The sequence below is a fragment of the Globicephala melas genome, chromosome 4 (genome assembly GCF_963455315.2).
Source record: "Globicephala melas chromosome 4, mGloMel1.2, whole genome shotgun sequence".
Lineage (NCBI taxonomy): Eukaryota > Metazoa > Chordata > Mammalia > Artiodactyla > Delphinidae > Globicephala > Globicephala melas.
In genome coordinates, this window is record NC_083317.1 from 87,055,226 (window position 1) to 87,083,187 (window position 27,962).

Sequence of the window (27,962 nt, forward strand, 5' to 3'; positions counted from 1 at the left end):
TATGAATTTTTTGTGGGGGGCACAATTCCGCCCATAACACACACACACACACACACACATATAGATGTATATATACACACATATCTGAACCTAATTACTGTATATGTAGAGAGATACATATAGACTCATATATATGTGTGCATATCTATTCATACACACATACATATGTGAATATGTGTATATGTATACACACATAATATATACACACATACATAGAAATGAGATTTTTTCTGAATGATTTGAGAGTAAGCCAGAGACGTCATATCACATACACCACATTTACCCCTAAATATTTCTATCTTCTACCCCTAAATATGTCCACTTCCTAAAAATAGGGATATTCTCTTTATAACTGCAGAGCATTATCAACTTCTTAAATGCACTCTGAAATAATACTTTTATCTAATCCACCTTCCATACTCTAACTTCGTCAGTTGATCTAACAAGATCCTTTGTAACATACTCCCCCCCTTTATAACATACCCCCCCTTCCAGTACAGTGGAAGGTATTGCATTTAGTTGCATGTCGTTTATCCTCTTTTTATATGGAAGATTTTCACAGCCTTTCTTTGTCTTTCATGACATTCACATTTTTAATAAACAGTCCAGCTTTTTAAAAAATGGAATGTTTACATCTCGTGTGTGTGTGACTGATGTTTCCTTGTGATTGGATTGAATTAGACTGAGTTTGGCATACTGCACAGGCTGTGTTCTTCTCAGGGTATATCCATGTGTCCCCTCATAATGTAATGTTAAATTTTTTTTTTTTTTTTTTTTTTTTAGCTGTGTTGGGTCTTCGTTGCTGTGCGCAGGCTTTCTCTAGTTGCTGCGAGCGGGGGCTACTCTTCGTTGTGGTGCACGAGCTTTCCATTGTGGTGGCCTCTCTTGTTGTGGAGCACGGGCTCTAGGTACACAGGCTTCAGTAGTTGTGGCACACGGGCTCCAGTAGTTGTGGCACACGGGCTCCGTAGTTGTGGCTTGAGGGCTTTAGTTGCTCCACAGCATGTGGGATCTTCCTGGACCAGGGCTTGAACCTGTGTCCCCTGCATTGGCAGGCAGATTCTTAACCACTGCGCCACCAGGGAAGTCCCAATGTTAAATTATTTTGTGTGTGTGTGTGTGTGTGTGTGTGTGTGTGTGTGTGATGTTAGCTTTGATCACCAGGTCAAAGTCTCACTTCTCCACTGTACAATTAATGTTTAGTGTACAGTTACTCTGTATCCTGCTATTTTCACTTAACACTAGAGAAGACTGGCAGAAACTGCTAGTTTTTCCTCAGTATCCTTTCTCCAAAATTTTTTAGCTGGACATATTTCTTGAGGCTGGGTATGGTCTTATGACTAAGTCCTGTCCAGTGGTATGGGAACAGAAGTGAATGTGATTTCTAGTTCTATGTTTTAGATGGATAGAACATGCTTCCCTCTTCTATTTCCCTCTTCCCATTGGCTGGGATTTAGTCATGATAGCAGAAGCTAGGTTAGTCATCTTGAACCATACAATGGAAGCAGCAGGTTGAGAATGGCAGAGCAACAAGATAGAAAGAGACTGGGATCCTGAGAATTCATGGAGGAGAGCTGCCATACCAGCTGAGACTTTTACAAAGATAAAGAAAGAAATTTCCATCTCATTTGTGATATATTTGGGGTTTCTGTAATAGTTTCTCTACCTCTGTCTTAAGTAACATAGGTATTTCCCCTCATTGCTACATAGTTTTCATAATTATTTTTAATGGCTACACAATATTCCATCAAGTGATATACTAGTAATTAACAAACCACTCGCCTATTAAGTACATATTGCTTATGTTTTTTCATTATTGTATATGATGTGATTAAGAGTTTAATGTATATATGGCTTTTTCATTTTTGTGGATTATTTCTTTAAGATAATTCCTTAGATATGTGATTATTAGGTTAAAAATAGAAGAGATCATGGCTCGTAGGTTTTGTTCAAATGTTCTTCCAAAAACAAACTCTCTGTGGTTAATTCTGATGTGCAATGTTGAATTACTACGCTTTTAGATAACTAATTAAATGTCATGATAAGTGATTTGAAAAACAAAAATGTGAATTATTAAGGTTAATTATAATTGATACATTAGAGGATATTTATTTTCATATTTTCCAATGTCAATGGTATTGCCATGTTAATGCAATATACAAAAAATGTCCAAAGTATGGGTATGTACCTGGAAGATATACTGCATCACACCATGACCAAGTTATTGCCTTTTCAATTCTCCATTTGATTTCATAAAGGAAAGTCTCCATTTGGTAAAAATCTAGGTAGAATATAATCCATAGTTATACCTGTGATTGCCTTTTAATTATGGCAAAGGACTTGTTTCCTATTTATAGTCATAATATAACATTTAAAAAAAATTTAAGTTTAAAAAGGTCAAATTAAAGAAAATATTAAGTATATATCATATGTGGAAGTAAAAATAGAGACAGTTGAAATCGAGGACTGCAATTTGGAAATAATTACATAAGGAAAGATATGGAGCCCTGACAATCTCTGCTAACTCCTTGTGATCTCCAGCAGAGTGTATCTGTTTTTAATGAGAACAGTATGGTTAATTTACATTGCAGAATTTAAAGTTAACAGGCCTGAAGCAGAGATAGTATAGGATATTTAGCAATTTTCTTGAAAAAGGAGTACACCTTCTCAATCTTTAGTTGACAGAGAGAACTTTATCACCTATCACTTAACCAGTGTAGCAGGCACTTTACATGCACCATCCCGGTGATCCTCACAATACTACCGTGGGATGAAGAGCGTAATCCCCATTTCAGAAATAGGGCTTAAAGCAGTGAAGTTTTCTCAATATGAGATAGAGGGAAGATTAAATATAAAGTTCCTAATATGTCTGGCACATGCAGCAGATACCAAATAGATAGTAGTCATTATTATTGTCATAGTGTTTGGCAAGCTCAGAATTTAGTCTGAAGTCTGCTCAGTTCAATCCCATGTCTTTATAGAACACCATGCTGGGTCCTATAGAATTACAGAAAAAGAAAAAAGATAATTTAAAGATAACTCAAAATTCATGTTAAATCCATGAATCATTAACTCAATAGATCTTTACTCAGTGCTTGCTATGTTCCAGATGCTATGGAATGAGCATCCAATCATTCCATGTACGCTTAGTCTAGCTCGGGATGCCACAGGTTGCTACAGTGCCCTGTTCTCCCCCAGCACATGTAATCTGATTTAATGCCTATCATCTGTGCTGAGGAGTGTGCTCTGGGGGAAACATGTCCTGTGACGACCACTTGACCTCCGGTATGTATCTTAGTGACCAGTAGAGTTTTACTAACGTTTCCCTCCAAGAAACACTTTCAAACTTTTTTTTAAAACCTCTCCATTTTATATATATATATATGATCCCAGCTATGCTAAAAAAAAAAAATTAAAGGAAATTTCTCAGATTTCTTTATGGCTGGTGGGATTTCCAGTATTTCTTGTAACACTTTCCATATATATATATTTTTTATAAATTTATTTTATTTTTGGCTGTGTCGGGTCTTCGTTGCAGTGCGTGGGCTTCTCATTGTGGTGGCTTCTCTTGTTGTGGAGCATGGGCTCTATGCGCACAGGCTTCAGTAGTTGTGGCACGCGGGGTCACTAGTTGTGGCTCATGGGCTCTAGAGCACAGGCTCAGTAGTTGTGGTGCATGGGCTTAGTTGCTCCGTGGCATGTGGGATCTTCCCGGATCAGGGCTCGAACCCGTGTCCCCTGCATTGGCAGGCGGATTCTTAACCACTGCATCAACAAGGAAGTCCCACACTTTCCATATTTTCTATGTTAAGTTTTTGTATATAATAATAGAAAGAAGAAAATAAAGTAAAACCTACTGGTGTTGAAAAATAACGTGTGAAGTCTAACAATATTGAATGTAAATGTACATAGGTGTAGCATCATTTACAATGACCACTGACAAGACCTATCTGCTTCCATTCTCCTTCCCCTTCTCCTACAAAACCAAATGGTTCATGCAAGCAGGGGTTCAGGGACAGCATGTCCTTCTCTCAAATACTTTGGCAGCCTTATGAGGTGGTAATTGCATAGGGAATCCTCAAAACAAAATCTGGAAGCAGCTGGGCGAGACAGCCCTCTTCTGGGGAAATAAGAAAATGCCATCACCCCAAAGGATGTTGGCTGGATTGTAAAGGCGTTTAGGGCCCTTAAGGCACAAGGGCATTCAAAAGGTATTCGCTGAGAATAATGAATTTTTGAAGCTCAAAGGTTATTTTGGAAGTTGAAGCGTAAATGTTTATTTTTGTAAATATTGAGCATGTGTTTAAAATTTCTTAGCCTCAATTTCTCATCTGTAAAATGCAGAAAATGACCTCATAAGGTCATTTTGAAAATAATATGAATAAATGCAGTTATTCAGCATAGTGCTCAGCAGAGAGTAAATGCTTAATAAATGACAGTCATTATTTTAACTCTTACTTATTTCATAATCTTTACAGTAATCATTTTACCTTGTGGAACTTCTCCAGTGTTTACAAAAAAGGACTCTAAGGAATCTGAGATACTGCATCTAAGAAAAATGAACATGTGTGTGTATATACATTTTAAAAGAACGATTTATGGCTAAAAACATGAAACATTGAACTTTGAGATATCTTCACTGAAAAATTGTTTATTAAGGTGTTAATGTTTTATATAATTGGTTCAATATTTATATAATTTAAAATTCTGAGTTGCCCTTGAATAATCCACATATCTACAATACTCACATGTATATAAACTACATATTTCCTGATATTTAACATAGACTTCTCTAACTTCCATTTATCAGACAAATACAGCATTAATCTTTCAAAGCTACACCTTCAGGAGTTCACAAATTCCTATTTCTTTGAGTTTTTTTTATTATACTTAAACATTCTTAAAAGAGGAAGCTGAAAGCCCCAAACCAAAAGCCTTAATCTGCCTTTCACAATATATATGAGTATCAAATCATCATGATGTACACTTTAAATATCTTACAACTTTGTGAATGACACCTCAATAAAGCTGGAAAAAAAAAATGAAATCACACACAAAAAAGCCTTAATCTGAACCAATGTTGAGAAATGGAGCAACGAATAGGATCTTTTATTCATCACACAGAAAAAATACAGAATATATCTAGTAATTTAGTATTGCCTAAAGAGAATATACTTTGTATTTAGAGAAATAAAAGATTAGTTGTCAGGAGTTGCTTTTGGAGAATGATCAATAAGTGTCTTATCAATGGTCAGATACTGATACCAGGGACCATCGCCTCTTGCACGCATTAGACTTCGTACGTCCAGCTCCTTTAACCTGTAACAAACAGAATGGTGATGTTGTGACTACAGCATTTCCAATTATAAAGTTAATGAATTATCTCCATAAAGAACAACAACTTGAGAGTCTTGCTTTTATGTAAAATATAATGTCCCTCCACAGATCCATATGTATGCATATATCTGATATGTAGCTATAAGCAAAATTTGGGACTTATTTTGGCTTTTATTATCTTGCTTATGTAGTTAGCCAATGAATATTGTTTTTAATCACCCAAGCGTCACTTGAATTGATAATCAATTCTCTCCTCCTGTCCCTGCTCTTTGTCTGGACAGATCACTTTCACTTGAATAGTGATAATGCATTTCCTGTCTTCTTGCCTTTTAAATGTTAGGAGAGTCATTTACAGAACGCCTACTATTATGACCACATACTGTGCCAAGTGCTAGAAATTAAAAGGGAACAAGCCTTCCTGGAGGAGCTCACATCCCCTGTCTATACTGGCTGCCGATCAGCATTAGGACAGAAAACTTCTTGAAAGAAGAGACGGTAACTTATTCACCAGCCACCAGCATCACACTGAGCCTGGTCAACATTGGACAATCCATATTTGTAAAGAAAAGAAAAAAGAAAAACCAGGATTAAGAAAAACATTCTCTGACTCTAAGATCTACTTATTTGTCCTCATCCTTCTTCACAAACTGAATAATCTCTATTTTAGAAAGATACTTTCCTTCTTCCACAGCCAAGCCTTTGCACAAAACTACCACGCATTCCTGGAATAATCCCTTCTCCATCAAGCCTTTTACTTTCCATTTTTATAGACTACATACTAACTTTTTATGACTGGAAATCTGTCACAGTTAAATTATTCACTTTATTAACCTTAACCAGTTTACCAACCCTATCTATGACAGACAATATACCTTTGTGACAGTGTATATAAGAGAATACATTTATCTTTTTTTTTTAGGATTAAATATCAACCTTTTTCTTTTCTACTCTTTATAATAATCTAAAATGCAAGTAATTAAAATATTCATCACAGGGGACTGGTTAAATAAATTATTGTTCACCCATATAATGGACAACCTATGCACCTGTTAAAAAGAATGAGGGAAATCTATATATAGTAACATGGAAGGAGAGGACAGATATATCATTAGGTTGAAAAAGCGACGTATAAAATGAGTCTGTGTGGCATCTTCCCATTTCATTAAAAAGCAGAGAAAGTCATTTGTGCTATGTATATGTACACATGTACAGAGTATTAAAAATTCTGGAGGACCAAAAATAAATTATCTCTGGGGGAATCAATTACGTAAGACAGTCCCTTTCTATTTTATACCTTTCCTTTAAGCTTCAGTTTTCCAAATACCTAAATATATATTTTTAAAAATGTGTAGGTACTCCCCATTCCATTCTCACACTTGCCTCTTTCTTTTAGGAGTAAAAGTCAGGGTCCTGTTTTAGTTTTTTAAAAAATATTTATTTATTTAGGCTGCTCCAGGTCTTAGTTGCAGCACACGGGATCTTCATTGCTGCGTGTGAGATCTTTTTAGTTGCGGCGTGCGGACTCTCAGTTGCGGCACGCGTGCAGGATCTAGTTCCCCGACCTGGGACCGAACCCAGGCCCCCTGCATTGGTAGCACGGAGTCCGACCCACTGGACCACCAGAGGAGTCCCCTGTTTTTATTTTTACTTTGTTTTGTTTTGAAATTGTTTGGGATTGTTATATGTCTAAGAAATTTTGTAATCTGATGTTTTATCAAAGGTATATGTCTGAAGTTCAAAAATGTCCAAAGCTAACTAAGTATGAGGCATAATGCTATTCCATGCTCTTAAATACTTAATGACAGTTCTATATGGTAACTACACATACATGTAATTACATATCTACAAAACAAGCCAATCATATGTTCATTTAATCATTTAAATAGTTTTCAATATCATAGCAATTTTTGTAAACTACAAAATTAGAGCAGAATGAACAGAAAGCAGATCAATGGTAGCCTGGGGCCAAGAGTAAGGGATGGGGATTGACTGAAGGGACAGGAAGGAAACTCACTAGGTGATCATAATGGCCTCGATAGTGGTGGTTACAGTTATATATTTTGTCAAAACCCACTGAACTTAATGGGTACTTTTGATTGTATGTAAACCTCATTCCAAACACCAAAATAAATCTCAGAAAAGATCATATTTAAAAGTAGAAAAAGAAAATATGAGTGAACATTAAAAAATAATTTTGGGGCTTCCCTGGTGGCGCAGTGGTTGAGAGTCCACCTGCCGATGCAGGGGACACGGGTTCGTGCCCCAGTCCGGGAAGATCCCACATGCCACCGAGTGGCTGGGCCCGTGAGCCGTGGCCCCTGAGCCTGCGCGTCCGGAGCCTGTGCTCCGCAACGGGAGAGGCCACAGCAGTGAGAGGCCCGCGTACAGCAAAAAAAAAAAAAAAAAATTTTGGACTTGTGTATTTACTTATTTTATTATTATCAGAGACCTATATATGACACAAAATTCCAGAAGCTAAAGAAAAAGACTGACAAGCTTGACAATCATTAAATGAGTAAATATATTAAAAGCAATTAAAGCATCAGTACACAGTAAGTGTTCAAAAACATATTAGCTACTACTGCATTTTTGTTATCTGAAACATAAAAACACTAAGTTGCAAAAAAATTCTACACTGTCAGAAGACAAATGACAAGCTAGGAAAACATATCTGCAACAAAAACAAAAGGGGCTATTTTAATCAATGCACAAATTAATAGAAAATGGGCAATTTATGAAAAAGAAATATAAACAACCAATAGATATACAAAAAAATACTCAACTTTGCCAAAAAATACAAAATTGAAATGATGAGATAACATTTTTCAACTGTCTTATCAGCAAAAATGTTTAGGTTTGATAAATTCCTTTACTTGGAAAGGTATGGAGAAACAGAATTATCCTGTATTGGTGACAGAAAAGACCACTGGTACAACTTTTTAAAGAAGAGTTTGACAAAAGCTATCTAAAATTTAAAGCATAACATTTGGTTTATCAGTGCCACTGCTAGGAATTTATATTCCAGATACACTGAATAAATATGCAAAAATATATGAGGATATTCACCACAGCACAATGTATAATTATCAAAAAACTTGGAAAAAGCCTAAGTACCAACAATAGGTCCCCCACCGGTTAAAAAAATTAAGGCACATCCATCCAGTGCAGCCATTAAAAAGAATAGAGTATATGCTATTACCGAAAGATCAAGATACAGTTGGCCCTATCTATCTTCGGAGGGCCAACTGTTCTATGCCATTTTATATAGGGACTTGAGCATCCTCAGACTGGTATCTACTGGAGGTCCTGGAACAACCCTCCTCAGTTACCAAGGAATGATTGTATATTTACATGAAAGGAAGACAAGGTGCAGAACAGTGCTGATAACAGGATTCCATTTGTGTTAATATATTTTGTAAATGATATATAAAAAATATATTTTTAATGCATAAAATATAAGAGATCATTAAATAGTAGTCACCTCTAAGGATGACACTGGGTGTAAGAAGAAAGGAAATTGGGTGGGGGAGGGGAAGGAGAGGGCTACCTTGCACTTAAAAGAGTCAGGACATTTCAAACAAGAATTCTTTTTAATCTGACAGATATTATCTCCTAATAGCCTTCTAGTCTCCAACTCATAATCTCCTCTCTAAACAGGCTAATTCTCTCTCCATCTTCACCCTTTTACATAGAGCATCCTACACTGTTGAAATAGTTTTATTAAATTTCTTCCTGTGGTTTGCAACTGTAGGAAAGGATTTTCTTCCCTGCACTCCAACCCCTGCCCTTTTTTTTTTTTTTTTTTTTTTACCGTAATTCAGCTTTTTCAGCTTCAACTTGAAGGACAGCCATTGTTCTTTCATAATTCTTTTCAGGACTATCAAAGAAAGTTCGGGCAATCCATCTTGATATAGGATGCTACAAGAGAAAATGTGTTTAAAATTAGTGTCTGAAAAGTACTTTGCTTTTCCAGTTTACTATTCTCCTAAAATGACCATCTCAGGTAAATCAATAACACTTTTATGTATCAACCACTTTATATATTTTTAAAATAATTTTAATTTGTTCGGTAAATACTACCTTTGTCCTCATTTATAGATGAGCAAATTTCACAAGGTTGTACAGTTACTAGGTTGCAGCATCTGCACTCAGGCCAGGTCTGTCTGACTCTAAAACCTGTGCTCTTTCCTATTATACTACACTATAAGTATCTTAACTGGCAGATTTTGGAGCCAAACCCGGGGTCTGGTGATCTCAAAATGGCGCTCTTTCCACCAGTCAGCCAAGATAAACTAATTATATGGCTTACCTTAAGATTTAATAATGAAGTATTTCTTTTCTAAAATATAATTCATTCAGATAATAAAACATGATAAGATATACTGTAATCAAGGCCATCTCACTAAAACACTTGTAAAGACAAGTAACAGAATTAATTTTGGGTTTTAGTAGCCATGACAGTATGGTAAAATGACTAATTAACAGTGCAGGCTCTGGAGTCAAGACTGCCTGGGTTCAAATACTGACCCTATCCCTTAGACAGAGCACTTAACCTCTTTTAAGCATCAGCTTCCTCATCTCTAAAGCAGAAATAATAATAGTACCATTTACATGGAATGAGATAGTATTTTCAAAACACTTATCATAGTGCCTGCTACACAGTGGGTGTTCAATAAATGACAGCTAGCATTAGTATCAGTACAGTTTTCCCTATGGCATAGAACGTAGGATAAATTCTGACTGTTACTCTCTAGGTTGAGAACACAGTGCAGAGTCAGTCTTTAAAAAACCATAAAGCTTAAGGTAATAAAACAATGCAGAAAATTACCAAAAGTTACTTATAAAAAGTGAGCACAAAATGTATCATTTACTTGTTATAAAAAATTGAATACAAAACTATACCACAATTGCTAAATTAAGATATTAACCAGTACATTGACAAGACACCTAACTGAAAATAACTTTCAGTGACCTATACCAACCTTGAAATATTCCCAGTGCTCTGGGGTATAGCCTTCTGGAATTTCTGCTAACTCAGCTTCACCTAATAAGAGAAAACAGTGATATTCAACTTTAGTATCAGGAGTTTATAATGTTAATTCTTCACTATTTAAGTAAGAAACCAACCTCTTGTGATTTTAAAGAAACTTTTGTTTTGTAGCAATGAAGATATCTAATATTTTAAATTCACTTCAAGCTGGTGGAAAATCATTCATTAGGTATTTTTTAGATGTCTTCTATGTGTAATGCATTGTATATAGGCATTATATGAGGGTTCTCGTTTTGTTTTTATATAGTGTAAGAAGATATAATGAAAGACATACTATTCCTCTGGTTTTCCTTAAACATCCTAGACAAAATATTTAGGATTCAAGATGTTAGAAGTACTGTGAGTGAGCAGAATTTCCCAGGAGACCTAATAGTTACTATCATTCACAAATCTATTCTTTTTTGGAAGATTATAACTTTATATGTTCCAGGATGGATAAAAAAAGTTCTTCCATCCCTCAGCCTCTTTTCCACCTCTCTCTCTTTCTATTTTCCTTATTCAGACTTCTCAAAGCTGGTTTTGGGAAATGAGAAAGAGGAAGAAGACAGGCCTTTTATGTGGCCTATAGAGTCAGTGACCTTAAAGGTTTTTGGAGAAAACAAAAAGTTAAAAAAAGAACCACTGTGTGCTATTGCAGATTAAGATTTGGTTATTTTAAAATAAGTTCTCATGTTTATGTTTATTTTATTATTTGAAGAACTTTCCCTTATAATATCCATAATTCCTTTTTTGTATTAATGTACACAGGTTTTAAAAATTTACTAATTTAGTTGGTGGGGGAGATACTTACCAATGAATACATTCACCAGAGTTATGCCAATTGCTACTGGAATCCCAGTCAACAAAATGTAGAATTTCTGTTAAGATTAAAAAAAAAAAAAAAAAGTTTTCACATAACCATTTCCTAACTCCTTTCCTCACACTCAAACTGTCCTCATTACATGATTTCCTTATATTTCTTATAACATAAACTTGCCAAATTGGAGATGCTGTATAAAATTATTTATTTCTGTAATTTTCTTTTGCTCTAGCTTTTAGATGCCTATATTTAGTGTCAAAAATAAAAGAAGAAAGCAAAGACTAATTGTATAATACAATATATATTTAAGTGATTTTTCATTTTTGGTTAAAGCAATGTCATAAAAGAAATTTTTATATTAAGCATAAAAGTGTAAGAAGATGAGGGCGATTTCTGGAGTTTGAGTTGGTCATCACAAGAAAAGTAGGAGCTCAACCATGGAGATGGAGAGGGCATTAAGCACAATGGACAGGCAAGGGAAGGTCTAGAGGGCAGCCAGTGGGTCACAACTTTAGGAACAGTGGCAGAGTCCAGTCTTCCACCTTCTAAGTCTCTACTTTCCTTTACAGAGACTTGAGATACAAACATGCAGTCAATGCCCTGTTTCACTCTCTGAAATCAAAGTTCCTAAACAACAAAGAAATAAAAAATCATATCCCAAAATAATGGAGTTACATATTTAAAGAAGTCCTTCAATGAGTTCTTTGTTAATTTAAAGAATATATTAGTAATATAAATAATTATCCCCAAATGAATCCATTTTCAGTTTTATAATTTATAGATTTTTCTTTTGGTCAGGGAACACAGATGATTTCAAAACACCATAATCTTGAGAAGAAAGGAATGTTTCAATTTTTACCTCCAATATGCATGAATTCTCTTTTTGAAGAAGGAAAGGTTCACTAATTTAAAAATAAATTCAGGGGGCTTCCCTGGTGGTGCAGTGGTTGAGAGTCCGCCTGCGATGCAGGGGACGCAGGTTCGTGCCCCAGTCCGGGAGGATCCCGCATGCCGCGGAGCAGCTAGGCCCATGAGCCACGGCTGCTAAGCCTGCGCGTCCGGAGCCTGTGCTCCACAATGGGAGAGGCCACAACAGTGAGAGGTCCACGTACCGCAAAAAATTAAAAAAATAAATTCACTAACAAACCAGACCTTACTACTCAATCTCAACATTTTTCTGAGAAAAGGAATATGAATTTACAAAAAAAAATATTTTATAAAATGAAAGATGTTTTCTAAACAGGAAAAAAATTTCCTATTTATATGTAAAGAGTTTAGTTCAACAAGTTTTAACTCACCATTAATTTCAAAAAACGTCTGTCATAGAATCCAGAAGGCTTGATGATAAACAGTCTTTTCCCATGGTCTCCACTGTGTCGCACAGGAGCTGGAAATATTAAATAACCCTGTTATATACAAGGTTTATAAGGATATACTGTTATATTTTGAGATAAAAGTCAGACTATACGAAAACGTACATGCATAAATGTTTAATATGAATTAAAATAAAATATCCCTTCCAAAAAATATATATACATATATATATACGATTAAGATAAAAAAATACATGCTTCTTTGAGTACTAAAGGCAGGGAATACTAGGATATCTTTAAACAGAGATTGATGTACTGTTCTAAACTACAGCTCTCCTCATTTTTATTCAACATATTCATCAATATTTTCATCATTTTTATTCATCAATATTCAAGATATTGATATTTATTGAAGAAATATCTAAATGATTATTTGAATTTGTTTCAGTAGCAGGCAGGGAGATCAGATACTCTTGGTGGGCTACGTACCTTTGTTTACCTCTGCAATAAATATTTGCTAATGCTGCAAAAGAAATTAATTTAAATTGCGTCATATGATGAGGCAATATACATTAGGGACTTGATGCAAAATAAATGGAAAGATATTTTTTCAATATCTCTCTAGCAGGAATTTGAACTTGTTCAAAAGAATACACTCTAATATGTCTTGATAAAATCCCTTTATAAGCCATTTCTTCTTTTTTTTTAGTTGATATAATAATTTAATAATTATTATATTACATAATTATTATAAATTTTACAAAAAGTTTACAAAATATATTACGAAATTTTACAAAAAATTTTTGTAAAAAATAATTTACAATGTTGTGTTTGTTTCTGGTGTACAGCAAAGTGATTCAGTTATAAATATATATATTCCTTTTCATATTCTTCTCCATCATAGTTTATTACAAGATACTGAATATAGTTCCCTTCGCTATACAGTAGGACCTTGTTGTTTATTTTATATAGAGAGTTTGTATCTGCTAATCCCAAACTCCTAATTTATCCCCCTCCCCTTGCTTTCCTTTTTGGTAACCATAAGTTTGTTTTCTATGCCTATGAGTCTGTTTCTCTTTTGCAAAAGTTCCTTTGTATCATATTTTAGATTCCACATAAAAGTGATATATAATATTTGTGTTTCTCTGTATGACTTACTTCACTTAGTATGATAATCTCTAGGTCCATCCATGTTGTTGCAAATGTGTAAGCCATTTCTTATTGTAAATATCCTTCTCTTCAAATCCTCTCCCAGACGGTATTTAATCAAGCCTTGCTGAAGATAAACTGAGGCAAAACTCTCACTCTTGGATCTGCTTTCTATGCAATTTCCCTTTCTTGGAAGTCTGGAAGGATCACTATGGCCACTCTAAGCCCTTTCTGCTAAAAGCAGGAAAGGCTCTAACATTACTGAGAAACTGAGGGTTACTATGCTTCTGCTCTGTAACCGCATTCAAGGGAATTTCCCATGAGTCATTGCTGAATAAAAAACTTATTTCCCATTAAAGGAATTTTAATCATAATAGATGTCAGAAAGATTTGTATCCTTTGTTCAAGCTTACATGTCAAGAATGACCTCCCCTCTCCTGAAATCTATTCTTTAGGCCCAGGTGACATCTCATCCTCCAAGAAACCAACATGCTTCCCAACCAGCTGAGAGCTCTCCTACCTCTGAACTGCTGTATATTCTACTGATGTGTAAACTTGCTTTCACTGCCCCCACTGAAATATAAGTGTCTTGAAGGCAGGAACTGTCTTAAATTTTGATACCACCTGCAGCAGCTTGCAATGAATTTAGAAGGTTAATTCACAAGAGAATTAGAAGCTGGCACAAGTTTACTAAGTATAAATCATCTACTAAGGCTTCTAAAATAACAAGAGAATTTGACAAGGTAAGTATGTATTTCTGCAAATCATTTGAAAGGTACAATAGAAATTTCTGTGGACTAGATGAAAAAAATGGGCTAGATAACAGTACAAACCACTCGTTAATTCAATAAATATTTAAGTGCCTACTATGTACAGGTCTTATGCTAGGTCTATAGTATAAGAGGGATTTAGATTCTGCTGGGAGGAAAAAATAGATAATTACAAATCTATATTGTAAAAGACAACAATCTTTGTTGTCTTTGTTGTCTATAAGGACAACAAAGGAAAGAAACAGGATGTAGTGTCAGAAAAGAAAAGGCTCAGAAGTAAAGCCCCTCTTTAGACAGGCTGGTGGAGTTGGGGAGGTATGAGGAAGGCACATTATAAACTGAGAGAAGTAGCAAGTTAGAAGAAATCTGTAATGGGTAATTGGTTGATTGATTATACCCAAAAGGTGCTGATTACTTAATGCAGTAACCTGCCAAAGGGCTCTCTCACAATTTCTATGAATGGCCTGAATGTGGTGGAGATGGTATTCCTGATGATACAGAGCTACTGCTACAAGAGTGGCTACTACACTAATGATGAAATAGGATCCCCCCAAAAGTCCTCCTACACACTTACAAAAGGCTGAATCTAAAAGGATTAAGTATAGTAAGTGGAAAGTCCTACTTGAACACTCCAGAAGTTTAGTGGCTCACAAACTTAAGAAAAGTCACTGGTGGGAGTTCCCTGGTGGCCTAATGGTTAGGATTCTGGGCTTTCACTGCCATGGCCCAGGTTCAATCCCTGGTCAGGGAATTGAGATCCCGCAAGCTGCATGGCGTGGCCAAAAACAAAAAAAGAAAAAGTCATTGGTGTCATGTGGATGTGGTTAACCAAAAAATCCCAAAGGTAATCCAATCTTAATCTGATGTACCAGAAATACAGGGTCAAAACAGAAGGAGCCCTCCACCTCCATGTCTTACCAGACCTGTGGAAGTGTGTCCATCCCAGAGTACACTGTTTTAGAGGGACAATCTGGAGCACATCCTAAGTTAAGCAACCAGGACGGCAAACAACCTGGAAATTGACCTACTGACACTGAAAGAACCGAAGCTGACTGGCCTACAAAAAAGAAGTCAGGATAGAGACCAGAGAAGTGCCTTTAAATAGCTGAAGGCTGTCCAACGACAAAGGCTTACACTATTCTGCACTGACCTGAAAGGAAGAACTAGGATCAATGTGTGAAAGAGTAATTTTTGGCTTAATACAAGGAAGAAGTTTCTAACAATTTTAGTGGTTGAAAATAAAATTGGACTGCCTCCCCAGTCCCCATTATGGAGTTATTCGAGTATCACTAATGGAATGTAACAAGGATTAGCATACTACAGGGGGTGGCCTATAAGATTTCTAAGGTCCTTTCCCTCAAAGAATCTGAATAGATGGCCTCTCTTAGAATAAAAAGACGTACCTTTCCTACTGATCAATCTCAATGGTTTCCTTCCAACACCAAGAACTCTTTCCTGCTTTCAGGTCTTTGCACTTAACCTTCCTCTTTGCTTGGAAGCTTTTCCTCAGGCTCTTTGAATGGCTAGCTCCTCACCCCATCCTTCAGAGGTAAGATCAAATGTTACCTCCTCAAAGAAGTTTTCTCTGACTACCCTATATCCACAGCTGGTCTCCCACTTATTCTCCTTAATATCATTTGGTTATTTCCTCTAGAACAATAAGCACTAAGCTGAATCATTCAGTAGTGTATCTCCAGTGCACTTTAGTGTCTGCCACATGGTAGGAACTCCATAAATATTGTTGAATTTACATTTCTTAAGTAAATTTAATGTTGGTAGGGGATCTTTCTTTAGTCCCTGAAAGTAAATCTTCTCAGAAGAGACAGTATACTCCCAACTTTCCCTTTCAATCAGACGGACAGATAGACAGACAGACACACACACACACAGAGAAACACGTAAGGATTAAACTCTATGTGGGGTTTTAGGGACAACTGATTACAAATGACAGTATTAGTAGATGTGGAAAGTGTAACAAACAAAAAATACTATGGAAGAAAGCTTGAGCTGGCTGCATTCTAGCAATATTAAACAGTTAGTAATGTGAACTTCTTGCTTTCTTTACATATAATTACCCTACTGTTAAACAACAATTATTCATGCCATTAAATGTGTTAGGTAACTGTTATACTATTAACTGTTCTAAAGGATATTTCATAGCACTAAACTCTTTTCAAATATTCTGAGCCTTCATGATTTGTTGTTGTAGTAGGGCCATCTGCTTACAATCTAAAATTATTAGAGTGAACATTGCTTACAACCAGGTGACTGCCAGGATTTCTGGAACTCAATCCTTCTGCCACAAAAATAGGCCTTTTTCTCCACTCTCTACAGCCTGGAATGTCTCAATTAAGGTACTCAGTAATTACGTGGAACTAAGGTTTCACTAACCAATTTTTTTTAATGCAAATAACTTCAGGAAAGTTATGCTTTGGACAATTGTGATACTTGTGAGGATCAAATAAGATAATATCAGATTTTTTTGTGTCTCCAAGACAACACCCAAAATTGGTCATTTTTTTCCCCTCATTCTCAGACTATTCCCAGTTAATGGCACCACCAACTCAATTACCCAGGCTAAAAAATCTCAGTCATCTTCCTGTGCCTCATTCATCAGTTGTCAAGGCCTCTTGATTCTAAAATTCAAACTTTCCATTTCTCTCCAAGACCTTTTCACCTCAGTGGCTTAAGAAATCAATATGCCTGATAAGCCATCCAATATTCAGAAGCATCTTCCTAAAACATACTACTGATGCTGCTCTTCTGCTAAAATACTCTCGGGTGCCTACAAAATCGTTAAGATACTTTGGCTTTGTATTCAGTCCCTCCCCTAATTAGGTCCTAACTTCTCTTTTTTTAACCTTCTCTCTCAACACCTACCTATCTCAAGAGCCCCATATTCAGATATATCTGAAAACACATCCTTTACTTTTCCATCAATTGCACCTGTTAAAACTATCCCTAGAATCCAGTTAACATGCCTCATCATCCAGGTCTGAGTAAAGTCCACACTACTTCGTTTAATACTCTTCTCAGGTTTTAAAGCCATAATTATATGCACATCAGCCTTCAACATAAAAGTTCTCTGCAGCTGAGGGGAGAACTTAAGCTTATTTCTAGAATCCCTTGATGTTTGACATTTAATAAATAATTAAACAGAATACTTTTATCTGCTTATTTTCTGAGAAAGGTTTTCACTGAGAGTGATTGATGATAACATGACAGTACTAGATGTTTAAGAAAGGTGAGACCACAGGGCCCTGTAGAAGGTAATGCCCAGTGCTGGAGATTTTTCCCACTCACTCTTTACCACTACCTTTGAGGTAAGTTAAAATTATCACCCTCTTTTTAGAAACAAAACAAAACAGTTCTTATGGTAAGAGACAAGTTCATTCAAAATGACATTTCTAGAAAGATGCAAAATTATGCAGAAACACATTTCAGGGTTATAAATACTTGTCAGTGGGAAAGAGATTAGTTTTATTTTATTTCCGTGTCAACAGAAAATAAGCACACTTGTAATAAAATCCTCTTTTTTTTCTTTCTAAATCCTCTTTTTTAACGATGAAGAAATGCAGGTTTGGAGCAATTAAGTGCCTTCCACTTAGCTTCCCAGATGTGATGACCCAAGCTCACAGAGTTACTAAACTCTGGAGGTAGGATTTAAACCTAGGCGGTCTATATCCAGAGGAAACAAAACCAGACAAGGTTCTCTCCTCTGTTGGATCTTACGTTCTCCTAGAGGCAGACATAAACAATAATATAAAACAGATTACAACCTTTCATTCCACAGTGATAGATTAGGTTTCACAGGCAAAATACCTTTGAAAGCAGGTACACTGCTGAAACACAGTAACCTCACTATAGCTATCACATCCTTTCCTGCTCCCAGTGGAAAGGGTGTAGATTACCTGCGAGGATCCTTCCAGAACTCCAAGAATGGGGAATAGTGTATAAATGGGATCTAGGGGAGAAATTTTACCTCAGTTTATCTCCAGGTAGGCATGATTAAGTACTATGGGGGGAGGGGGTATTTGAAGAGGATATTTGTAATCAGAAATGGCTTACAAAGGAATTTTATCAAAGAATGTAAGCACATGTAGTTTTGTAACAGGTTCAAATTCCTGCCGGAAATTTGTTCAATGCCACTTTTTTTCCTTTCCATTTTTCCAGTAAGTCCCTCATGGCATCAGTGTATAATGCCTCATCATGTGAAGTGACATAATTCAAATTAAATTGGGAGAAGAGCAGTAAACAGAAAAAGATATTTTTAAGTTGGAGAAGAATCTTTTGGGCTTTAAATTTCACTTCCTCTGTATCTACTTGTATTGCATAGGACAAATCGCTTACAGTATATTTTTGATCAAGAGGATTAAATGAATACCTTTAATATCTTAGAATGGTGCCCAGCACATAATGTGTGCTCAATAAATGTTAGCTCCCATTATTATTATTCACTTAATACAGTAGTGCATTATTTTTGTAATAATTGAGTCACAGTTTCCTCATCTGTAAAATGGGGTAACACTGTACTCACTTTGCAGAATCCAAAAGGGAATAAAGCAGACTGAATACAAAGCATTTGATGCTTTGCTATTATGATTATTCATTCCCCTAGAGTTCAATCCACAGTCTCCAAGAGGCTCCAAATAATCCTCCCATGACTGCACTGACTTTCCTAAGACCTAGGAACTTTTTCTTCATAGGTCCCTTCCTCTCTAAGAAGACATTAAAAATAATTATTTTATGATTCCGTTGATATAAAACGAATACAATTCAGGCTGGATTCAGCATCACATATGCATTAACATTATAGCCCTTTTCCTTCTGATTTTAAAAGAAATTTAAATTAAAACATTTTCGTGGACACCTAAAAGTATCATGAGGGCACTGTGCCTAGCAGATGAGTTAGCCCTGAGCCTCTCCACCTGTCCATATATCAATATTATTACTTAGCATCAGCGGGCTCCTCAGCAACATGACTTCCCACCTTGTGAGATTAAAACGTACCGCAGGTGGAACATACAAAGAATCTTGGTACCTGAGAGACATGGGTCTCAGCTCTTTGCCTTTCTAACATCAGCTTCATCCGCAAATTACCACCAACAGGATAGGTGAATGACAAAGCGTCTCACAAATTCTAATTAATTACTTAAACACGATCGATTTCATTACTCCAGGAAAACCCTCAGTCTCCTCACATAGCCCATGCTCCGTCTCTCAAGTCCCAAGTCCCCAATTTCTCCCAGCTCTCTCCGGATTCCACCAAGGTCACCCGGGAAGAGTCCTCCATCTCTCCTCCCGCGTTTCTTGATAGCGCTTTCTCCCAAAGCCAGTACCCACCGGCAGTCTTCGGAAAGTCACGGGTGAGGAAGCCCCCGAATACAAGTCTAGTGTCAAGGCGGCGGCCAGACAGAGCGGCCACTGCAGAGACCGAAGCCCGCTGTAATAAACTCATGGCCGCCATGGCTACTACGGGCAAGAGAAGAGCGGGCAAATGTAACGGGAGCCGAGAGAGCCAATTTCTCAACGAGGGCGAACCCGGAAAGTGGCCATGTTGAGTGAGGGCAAAGCCAATGCCTGTTCTCGTCATCCGGTCGGCGTGAGACGCCGGAAGTGACATCATTGTTGGCGGAAATGCGGTTTGCTTACTTATGCGGAAAAATGGCTGCTGCCAGTTTGGCTGTTTTCTGCAGGGGAGTGTCGGCGGCCCTGAAGGCTTCCAGGTCGTTAATAAGTCCTCAGGCCCCTGCTAGCACAAGGTAAGTGATGTGAGGAGTAGGTCTGTCCACTTCTCCAACTTTGGTTCTTGTTTGGTTGGCGAGATACTGAGAAACGCTTAGGGATGGAAAGGCCTCTGGGATGGCTGGGCCCGAACCTACCTCCGTGAGGAGTGAGTGACCTTGGAGAAGTCCCCCACCTGCGACATTTCCGTATCTTCCTCAAACATTTTGTTGCCACCTGCTGTGGACCAGGCAGTCGTGGGGTCTGTAGAAAACCAGTATTTGTTGAACTAAACGTAGAGGTGCGGAAGCATCCTGTTCGGCTGGGTGAGTTGGGAAAAACTTCACTGAAGAGCTTTTGGCTGTGGAACTGAAGGCTGTGTCAGATTTGGATGGATTTAAAAAGGGGTGGGAGGGTGTACGCCCGGAGTCTGTCAAAAAGAGATTGTTCAGTAAATGTTGAGTGAATAAATGAAGGTAGCCAAATGAAAGTAGTCATTTTTTTTTTTAAAGGAAGTAATGTATGTGCTCTTGAATCCAGCACATTTGTTGGGCATCTCTCAGATATAGTGAACTTACATTAACCTCAGAGATGAGCAATTTTTTTGGTTTGTTTTTTGCAGAGGTTCAGGGGTTGTAACTGGAAAAGTAGCAAACTTGAATTAATCGTTTCTTCCATCTCATCATCGTTTTTCCTTAAAAAAAAAATTCTGGATTTTTATCATTACTGTTGAATAAATATCTGTTCATTTACAGACACTTTGGAAAATAGGGTAAAGTGCTTTGAAGAAGAAAGTAAACATCACCTATGGTTTTACCATTCAGAGATAAACAGATTTTCTTCTATTCTTTTTAACTTTGAATATATAGACATACATGAGATTTTAAAATAAAATCAGGATAATATTTACGTATATGCATTTTTGTGTTCTACCCTTGTTTCTCCAACTTTTTATTTTTAAAAATTTCAAACCAAAAGGAAAGTTGTAAGAGTAGTACAAAGAATAACCGTATACTCTGCACCTATGTTAACCAATCCTCAGCATTTTGTCACATTTTCTATACTTTTTATATCCATGCCTTTATTTTTCTGAACTATTTGAGGCATGTCAGAATTGCAAACATCATGACACTTCAGCATATATCTCCTAAGAACAAGAACACTGTCTTTTTTTTTAATTAATTAATTTATTTTTGGCTGTGTTGGATCTTAGTTGCTGTGCACGGGCTTTCTCTAGTTGCGGCGAGCAGGGGCTGCTACTTGTTGTGGTGCGCAGGCTTCTCATTGCAGTGGTTTCTCTTGTTGCGGGGCACGGGCTCTAGGTGTGCAGGCTTCAGTAGTTGTAGCATGCGGACTCAGTAGTTGTGGCTCGCAGGCTCTAGAGCACAGGCTCAGTAGTTGTGGCACACGGGCTTAGTTGCTCCGTGGCATGTGGGATCTTCCCTGACCAGGGCTCGAACCCGTGTCCCCTGCATTGGCAGGCGGATTCTTAACGACTGCGCCACCAGGGAAGTCCCAAGAACGCTGTCTTAACCACAATACTACAATGATCACACTGGGGAATTTTTTTTTTCTTTCTTAATTTTTAATTCAGAATCCAGTCAATGAACATTTATCCTGTTAATTGTCGTGTTATCATTAGTCTTCTTTAATCCAGAATGGTTCGTTTTTTCTCTTTCATGATATTGACATTTTTAATAAGGTCAGCCTTTTTAGAATATTCCTTCATTTGGATTTGTCTGATTGTTTCCTCATGATTAGATTCACGTTAAATTTTTCTAGGTAGGAATACAACATTTGTTATACACTTCATTATTGTATTTTAAGTTATTTCTCCAGGTCATTAAATATTCTTTATAAACATGACTTTTAGATTACTGCATAATAGATTATCATACAGATGCACAATAATGTTTTTAACCATTCCCCAGTTGCACATTTACATTATTATCAGCTTTTTGATATCATATATAATGCTTTAATAGACTTTTTAAAAGTATAATTGACTTAAAATATTATATTAGTTTCAGGTGTACAACATAGTGATTCTATATTTTTATACATTACAAAATGATCACCACAATAGACACTTTGATTTATCAATTCCCATCTATGATAATTTGTCTTTTTTAAAAAAAATTTATTTATTTTTTATTTATTTGGTTGCATCAAGTCTTAGTTGTGGCAGGCAGGCTCCTTAATTGTGGCTCGAGGGCTCCTTAGTTGTAACATGTGTGGGCTCCTTGGTTGTGGCATGTGAACTCTTAGTTGCAGCATGCATGTGGGATCTAGTTCCCAGACCCAGACCCCCTGCATTGGGAGCTTGGAGTCTTAACCACTGTGCCACCAGGGGAGTCCCTCTGATAATTTCTTTAGTTGAAATTTCTAAATTCAGTGGAATTACTGGGTTAAAGGAGAAAGCATTGGGGTCTCTGATGTGTTGCAAAATTAAAGTTCAGAATGTTTTTATCTGCTTATATGCCCACTAGCCACATATGAAGGACTTAAAAATGTTACCTTAAAATATAATTATGTCGGGCTTCCCTGGTGGCGCAGTTGTTGGGAATCCGTCTGCCAAGGCAGGGGACACAGGTTTGAACCCTGGTCCGGGAAGCTCCCACATGCCGTGGAGCAACTAAGCTCGTGCGCCACAACTGCTGGCCCTGCGCTCTGGAGCCCGCGAGCCACAAGTCCTGAGGTCTGGGCGCCTGGAGCCCGTGTTCTGCAACAGGAGAGGCCACCTCAATGGGAGGCCCGTGTGCTGCAACGAAGAGTGGCCCCCGCTCACTGCAACTAGAGAAAACCCGTGCACAGCAACAAAGACCCAATGCAGCCAAAAATAAATTAATTAATTAATTTAAAAAATACCTTTAAAATATATAATTATGTCAATATATTGGCTCTGAAGTTACAGGATAGCAACATATATAATGGCATGTTAAAAATAATTTCTAAAGCATTTTATGAGTTTATCGTTTCTTGGGCAGAAACCCCAAGTTGGTTGTTTGACATTGTAGGTGAGGAAAGGATTCCGTTTATTGCTTATAAAATCCAAATGTTGTGAAACTTGAATCACTTGTTTATATATGTTCAGTTGCAGGTTTTCTCTTTGTCTGTTGACTAAGAATACACCAAATGTCACATCTTTTCATCAGTGTAGATTACTTCATACCACATTGTCTAGGAGAGGACTGGAAGAATTTTTTGATGACCCAAAGAATTGGGGGGAAGAAAAAGTGAAATCTGGTGAGATATTTGGGTTGACCTATATTAAATAATTTTATTGAACCCTCTGTCATTTTGGGATTATTTATCCAGTTTGGGAATTACTTAAGTGTTTCCTTTTTTGATTTCCTTTGGGAATGTCTATTAGAGAAGATTAGAAGGACAGTATAATAGTAGAGTTAACTGTTCTTTGGAAGGTTGGCAAAAGGTTTAGAAGAGGAGTAGGTTGAAATTAACTAAGGTGCGGTTTGGGGTTTGTTTTACATTTCATTTTTTTAGAGATAGTTGAATATTAATTTATAATGATACTAAGTATTTTGACATTAGACTGTGAAGGTACCTTCTATACTACTAATAACAGTTTTTGAATGCTATTGCCAGTCACATTACTAATATTTTCATATGTGTTATCTAATTTAATCACAAATCCTAATTATATATTGTACTATAATATAATAAAGCTATTACACATTTTATAGATAAGGAAACAGGTTTAGAGAGGTTAAGTAATTTGCCAAAGGGCATGTAGCTAGAAAATTATTTCATGTTATGAATTTATCATTTTAATAGGAGCTTCATGGACCTGTCAGCAATTAAGGAACAAAAGTAATGAAGATTTACATAAACTTTGGTAAGTATACTGAGTACATTAACATCTAAGTGTTTGAAGCAGTTATAGTATAATAATGAGGTATAAACTTTATCTGATGTAAGAAATTAAGTAAAGTGATTTATAGTACTGTTTTGTGATACATAAGATCATTAAAATTTTTATAATAATGAGGTATAAACTTTATCTGATGTAAGAAATTAAATAAAGTGATTTATAGTACTGTTTTGTGATATATAAGATCATTAAAATTTTTATAAGTACTACAGAGGTTAAATTACATTATGACAGATGTATCAGAGTTCTTAAATAGTTGGGAGTTTAGAAATTTTACTGTAACTGCTACCAGTCATACTACCACTTTTATACTAAGAATTTCAAGAAACTAATAAAGCAAAATGGGGATGAGTTGGTTACATTTAGGCCTTCTTCCTTTTTATTACCTTTTGCATGGTCTGGACGCTTTAGCTTTTTTGCTTTGAGGAAGAGTATTGGAGGGTGCACTTAATTGGAAATTTGGGTAGGTTTTTCTGGCAGATTCTCCTGATAAATTAGAAAGAATTGAGAGGATTTAAGACAGATTTGCATTGTATATATACATATATAAATTGAAGTATAATTGACATAACATTGTATTCGTTTCAGATGTGCAGTGTAATGGTTCAATATTTGTATATATTGTAAAATGATCACAATAAGTCCAGTTAATATCTGTCACCATACATAGTTACAAAAAGTTTTTTCCTTGTGGTGAGAATTTTCACGATCCATTCTCTGAGGTACTTTCAAATATGCAGTACAGTATTATTGACTATAGTCACCATTGCCGTATATAACATCCCCATGACTTTTTCCTTTTATAACTGGGAATTTGTACCTTTGACCCACCTATCCCCCTACATTAATCGACTATATTTAGCCCAGAGATATGTTTGTTTGGGCTGTGCTGTGTTTTAAAAATTGGGAAGTTTCGGGCTTCCCTGGTGGCGCAGTGGTTGAGAGTCCGCCTGCCGATGCAGGGGACACGGGTTCGTGCCCCGGTCTGGGAGGATCCCACATGCCGAGGAGCGGCTGGGTCCGTGAGCCATGGCCGCTGAGCCTGCGTGTCCGGAGCCTGTGCTCCGCGATGGGAGAGGCCGCAGCGGTGAGAGGCCCGCGTACCGCAAAAAAAAAAAAAAAAAATTGGGAAGTTTCACACAAAAATAAGGATTTCTGGCTCCTCTTGAATAATCAGACCTGTGATGTTGCAACACTGAACCTGCATTTTTACATGGTGACAGTTGGCTGGTCTAAATGGAGCAGTGCATACCACTTCTTACCCATCTTTTTGTTCTTTCACCATGCTCCCTTCACTCATAATTACTATTTGTCCAGGCACTGTAGTAGGCATTTAAAGTTTTATCCCTTGATTTAAAGGGTTATCTTTCATGGCAGATTAAAGAACTGTAAAATGCTTATAAAACCACTAATATTACAGGCTTATTTATGTGATACAATAAGAAATATATATTTTGTCTTTGTCTCTGATCGCTTAACACACAGCTCCTAAATCCCTTGGAATTGCCTGAGTGATATGAGTGTCTTCTAATCAGGCAGCTCTTGGGGGTGGGGGCTGGGGGGCATTGTTGTGTAGCTTCAGGATAGAGGCTGATTGCCAGAAAGGCCAAGGTGTGATTAGCAGATAGAGCATTCAGCCTCACCACCACCCCCACTTTTGGGGAGGGAGAGGGACTAGAGATCAGTTCAGTCACCAGTGGCCAGTGATTTAATCAATCATGCCTGCATAATGACACCTCCATAATAAACCCTAAACAACTAGGTTTGGAGAGCTTCCAGGTTGGTAAGTACATGGAAGTTCTGGGAGGGTGGTGTGCCTTGAGAAGGCATGGAAGCTTTGCACCCCTTCCCCATATCTTGTCCTGTGCATCTCTTCCATCTGGCTGTTTCTGAGTTGTATCCTTTATAATAAACCAGTAAGAGAGTAAAGTGCTTTCTTGAATTCTGTGAGCTATTCTATCAAATTATCAAACCCATGGACAAGGTTGTTGGAACCCCCAGTTTGTAGCTGGTCAGTCAGATATGTGGGAGGCCTGGAAATTGCTGTTGGCATCTGAAGTGGGGCATCTGAAGTCTTTCTTGTGTGACTGAACACTTAAATCTGTGGAATCTGGCTCTGACTTCAGGTAGTTAGTGTCAGGGAGATGGAAAAGACAACATGTTACTGTCAGGAGAGAAAAACCCCTCATTTGGTGTCAGAAGTGTTATATTTAAAACAGCACAGATTCATGGTAAAAAATACGTTGTTTTAAAGCACGTTTACTGTTGGTTATTTGTAAAGGGATAGTTAAGGCAGTTTCAATATTCATCCTGGCTAAAGCCAAATAGTTTATCTTCTGCCACTCCTTCCCCCCAAATCATCTTCTTCCGTACCCAAAAGTACCCCAATTCCTTTGTTTCATTTTCTTTGCCCTCCACATTTATTTCCTTTCCTTTCTTCCAGCTCTGATTCTCAATCAAACTTATTTATTCACAAAAGTCACACTTGAGCTTTACCACCTCAGTGTTTTGATTTCAGTGATTTGATTGTGTTTGCTTTGGTTTCCTTTCCAGCCTAACATACCCCATCTCTATGAAGCTTTCGTTGATCATCTTAACCAGAAGGAATGTCTCATCTCTCCCACTTAATTCTCCTGGTAGTTGTTGTCTATACCACTGAGTATACCACACCACATTTCAGTTGTGGAGGGAGGGTTTTCCACCCAGGGAGTTCAGGATTTGAATCTTGAATTAGGCATGTGCCCCCCGAAACCTTACTTCTCTTAGCTTTAGTTTCTTCATTTAGAATGTGTAAATAGTTCCAACTTCAGAATTGTTGTGACAATTCAGTGAAATAAATGTATATATGAGCTTATTTAGCACATTGCCTGGTGTATAACAGGAACTGAATAAGTGTTATCTTCCATCCTCTCTCTCCACTTGGAATGTAGGGACTACATTTTATGCTTTTTTGTAACTCTTCTGGCACTTAATGCAGTATGTGGCACATGGAAAATTTATTGAACAAACGAGTAAGAATAGATATAGCTCTATATAAAGGATTATTCTAAAGGACTTTTGAGTACAGATCATTAATTTTGATGTCAAAAAATCACAGTTTTATTAATATAAGCACAGAATAGCATTACAAGCTCTGTTTTTTGATATAGGTATGTTCTCCTGAAAGAAAGAAACATGCTCCTAACTCTAGAACAGGAGGCTAAGCGGCAGAGTTTGCCAATGCCAAGTCCGGAGCGGTTAGAAAAGGTGAGATTTGTGGGAGGCTGGAGACTGCTGAGTGTGGGATAAAAGCTATGAGTGTATGGTTCCTATAATTCTTGGCAAGTAGATTTCTTTCTTTCTATTTCTGCTTGATTTTTAGGAAATTACAGAGCTATGCAACTATCACTACTATCTAATTTAGAACATTTCCATCACTCCAAAAAGAAATCTCATGCCCATCTGCAGTCACTCCCATTCCTACCTACAGCCCTCAGCATATGTGTGGACATATGTTTTTATTTATCTTGGGTAGATACCTAGGAGTAAAACTGCTGTGTTGTTTGGTAAATCTGTGTTTGAAATTTTAGGAAACAGCCCAACCGTTTTCTAAAGTACCTGCACTATTTTACATTTCTAGTTCTGGTTTAGCTACTTCTGTACCAACTAGGTCAGATTTGTTTAATGCTTTTTTTTTAATTGATGTAAAACACACATAACAAAACTTATCATCTTAACCTTTTTAAGTGTACAGTTTTTTAATTAAAGTATAGTTAATTTATAAAATTGTGTTAGTTTCAGGTGTACAGCATAATGATTCAGTTTTATATATATGTATTTTTTTCCATATTGTTTTCCAATATAGGTATTACAAGATATTGAACATAATTCCCTGTGCTGTGCAGTAAATCCTTGTTGCTTATCTATTTTATGTATAGTAGTTTCTATC

The 27,962-nt window shown here is 36.8% G+C and overlaps 2 protein-coding genes across 6 annotated transcripts in view; one reads left to right on the forward strand and one right to left on the reverse strand.

Moving 5' to 3' along the window:
* Window positions 1-4,631: 4,631 nt before the first annotated feature.
* NDUFB5 (NADH:ubiquinone oxidoreductase subunit B5) lies at window positions 4,632-19,988 on the reverse strand. Of its 2 annotated transcripts, XM_030863006.3 has the most exons (6): window positions 19,762-19,981; window positions 12,485-12,573; window positions 11,178-11,244; window positions 10,320-10,381; window positions 9,149-9,255; window positions 4,632-5,319 (listed from the first exon to the last, which is right to left on the reverse strand). In XM_030863006.3, the coding sequence occupies exons 1-6, from the start codon at window positions 19,883-19,885 to the stop codon at window positions 5,199-5,201; spliced, it is 570 nt and encodes a 189-aa protein (XP_030718866.1). In that variant the 5' UTR covers window positions 19,886-19,981; the 3' UTR covers window positions 4,632-5,198. The 2 variants fall into 2 exon arrangements, with proteins under 2 accessions (XP_030718866.1, XP_030718874.1); XM_030863014.3 differs by lacking the exon at window positions 9,149-9,255 and having other exon boundaries at window positions 19,762-19,988.
* Window positions 19,989-20,051: 63 nt separating this feature from the next.
* MRPL47 (mitochondrial ribosomal protein L47) overlaps window positions 20,052-27,962 on the forward strand; it is a 37,195-nt gene continuing 29,284 nt past the window's right edge. For 3 of the 4 annotated variants that reach the window (XR_009563767.1, XM_030863046.2, XM_030863034.2), the window contains exons 1-4: window positions 20,052-20,180; window positions 23,237-23,388; window positions 23,938-23,998; window positions 27,184-27,280. Coding sequence is in view for 3 of the 4 variants with exons in the window: in XM_030863046.2 (XP_030718906.2) it covers window positions 20,056-20,180; window positions 23,237-23,388; window positions 23,938-23,998; window positions 27,184-27,280 (435 nt within the window). In the remaining variant the exon portion in view is untranslated. Of the gene's footprint in view, window positions 20,181-20,322; window positions 20,469-23,236; window positions 23,389-23,937; window positions 23,999-27,183; window positions 27,281-27,962 lie in introns of those variants that run through there. The other variant, XM_060298391.2, reaches the window with a different exon arrangement.

What these genes read in the sequence shown, in the direction of transcription:
- NDUFB5 (XM_030863006.3), bottom strand. Translation starts at nt 19,885, where the DNA reads ATGGCGGCCATGAGTTTATTACAGCGGGCTTCGGTCTCTGCAGTGGCC. An exon ending in GACGTTTTTTGAAATTAATG is followed by an intron (nt 11,245 to 12,484) that starts GTGAGTTAAAAC and finishes TAATCTTAACAG; the next exon opens with AAATTCTACATTTTGTTGAC. An exon ending in AGCACTGGGAATATTTCAAG is followed by an intron (nt 9,256 to 10,319) that starts GTTGGTATAGGT and finishes TTTCTCTTGTAG; the next exon opens with CATCCTATATCAAGATGGAT.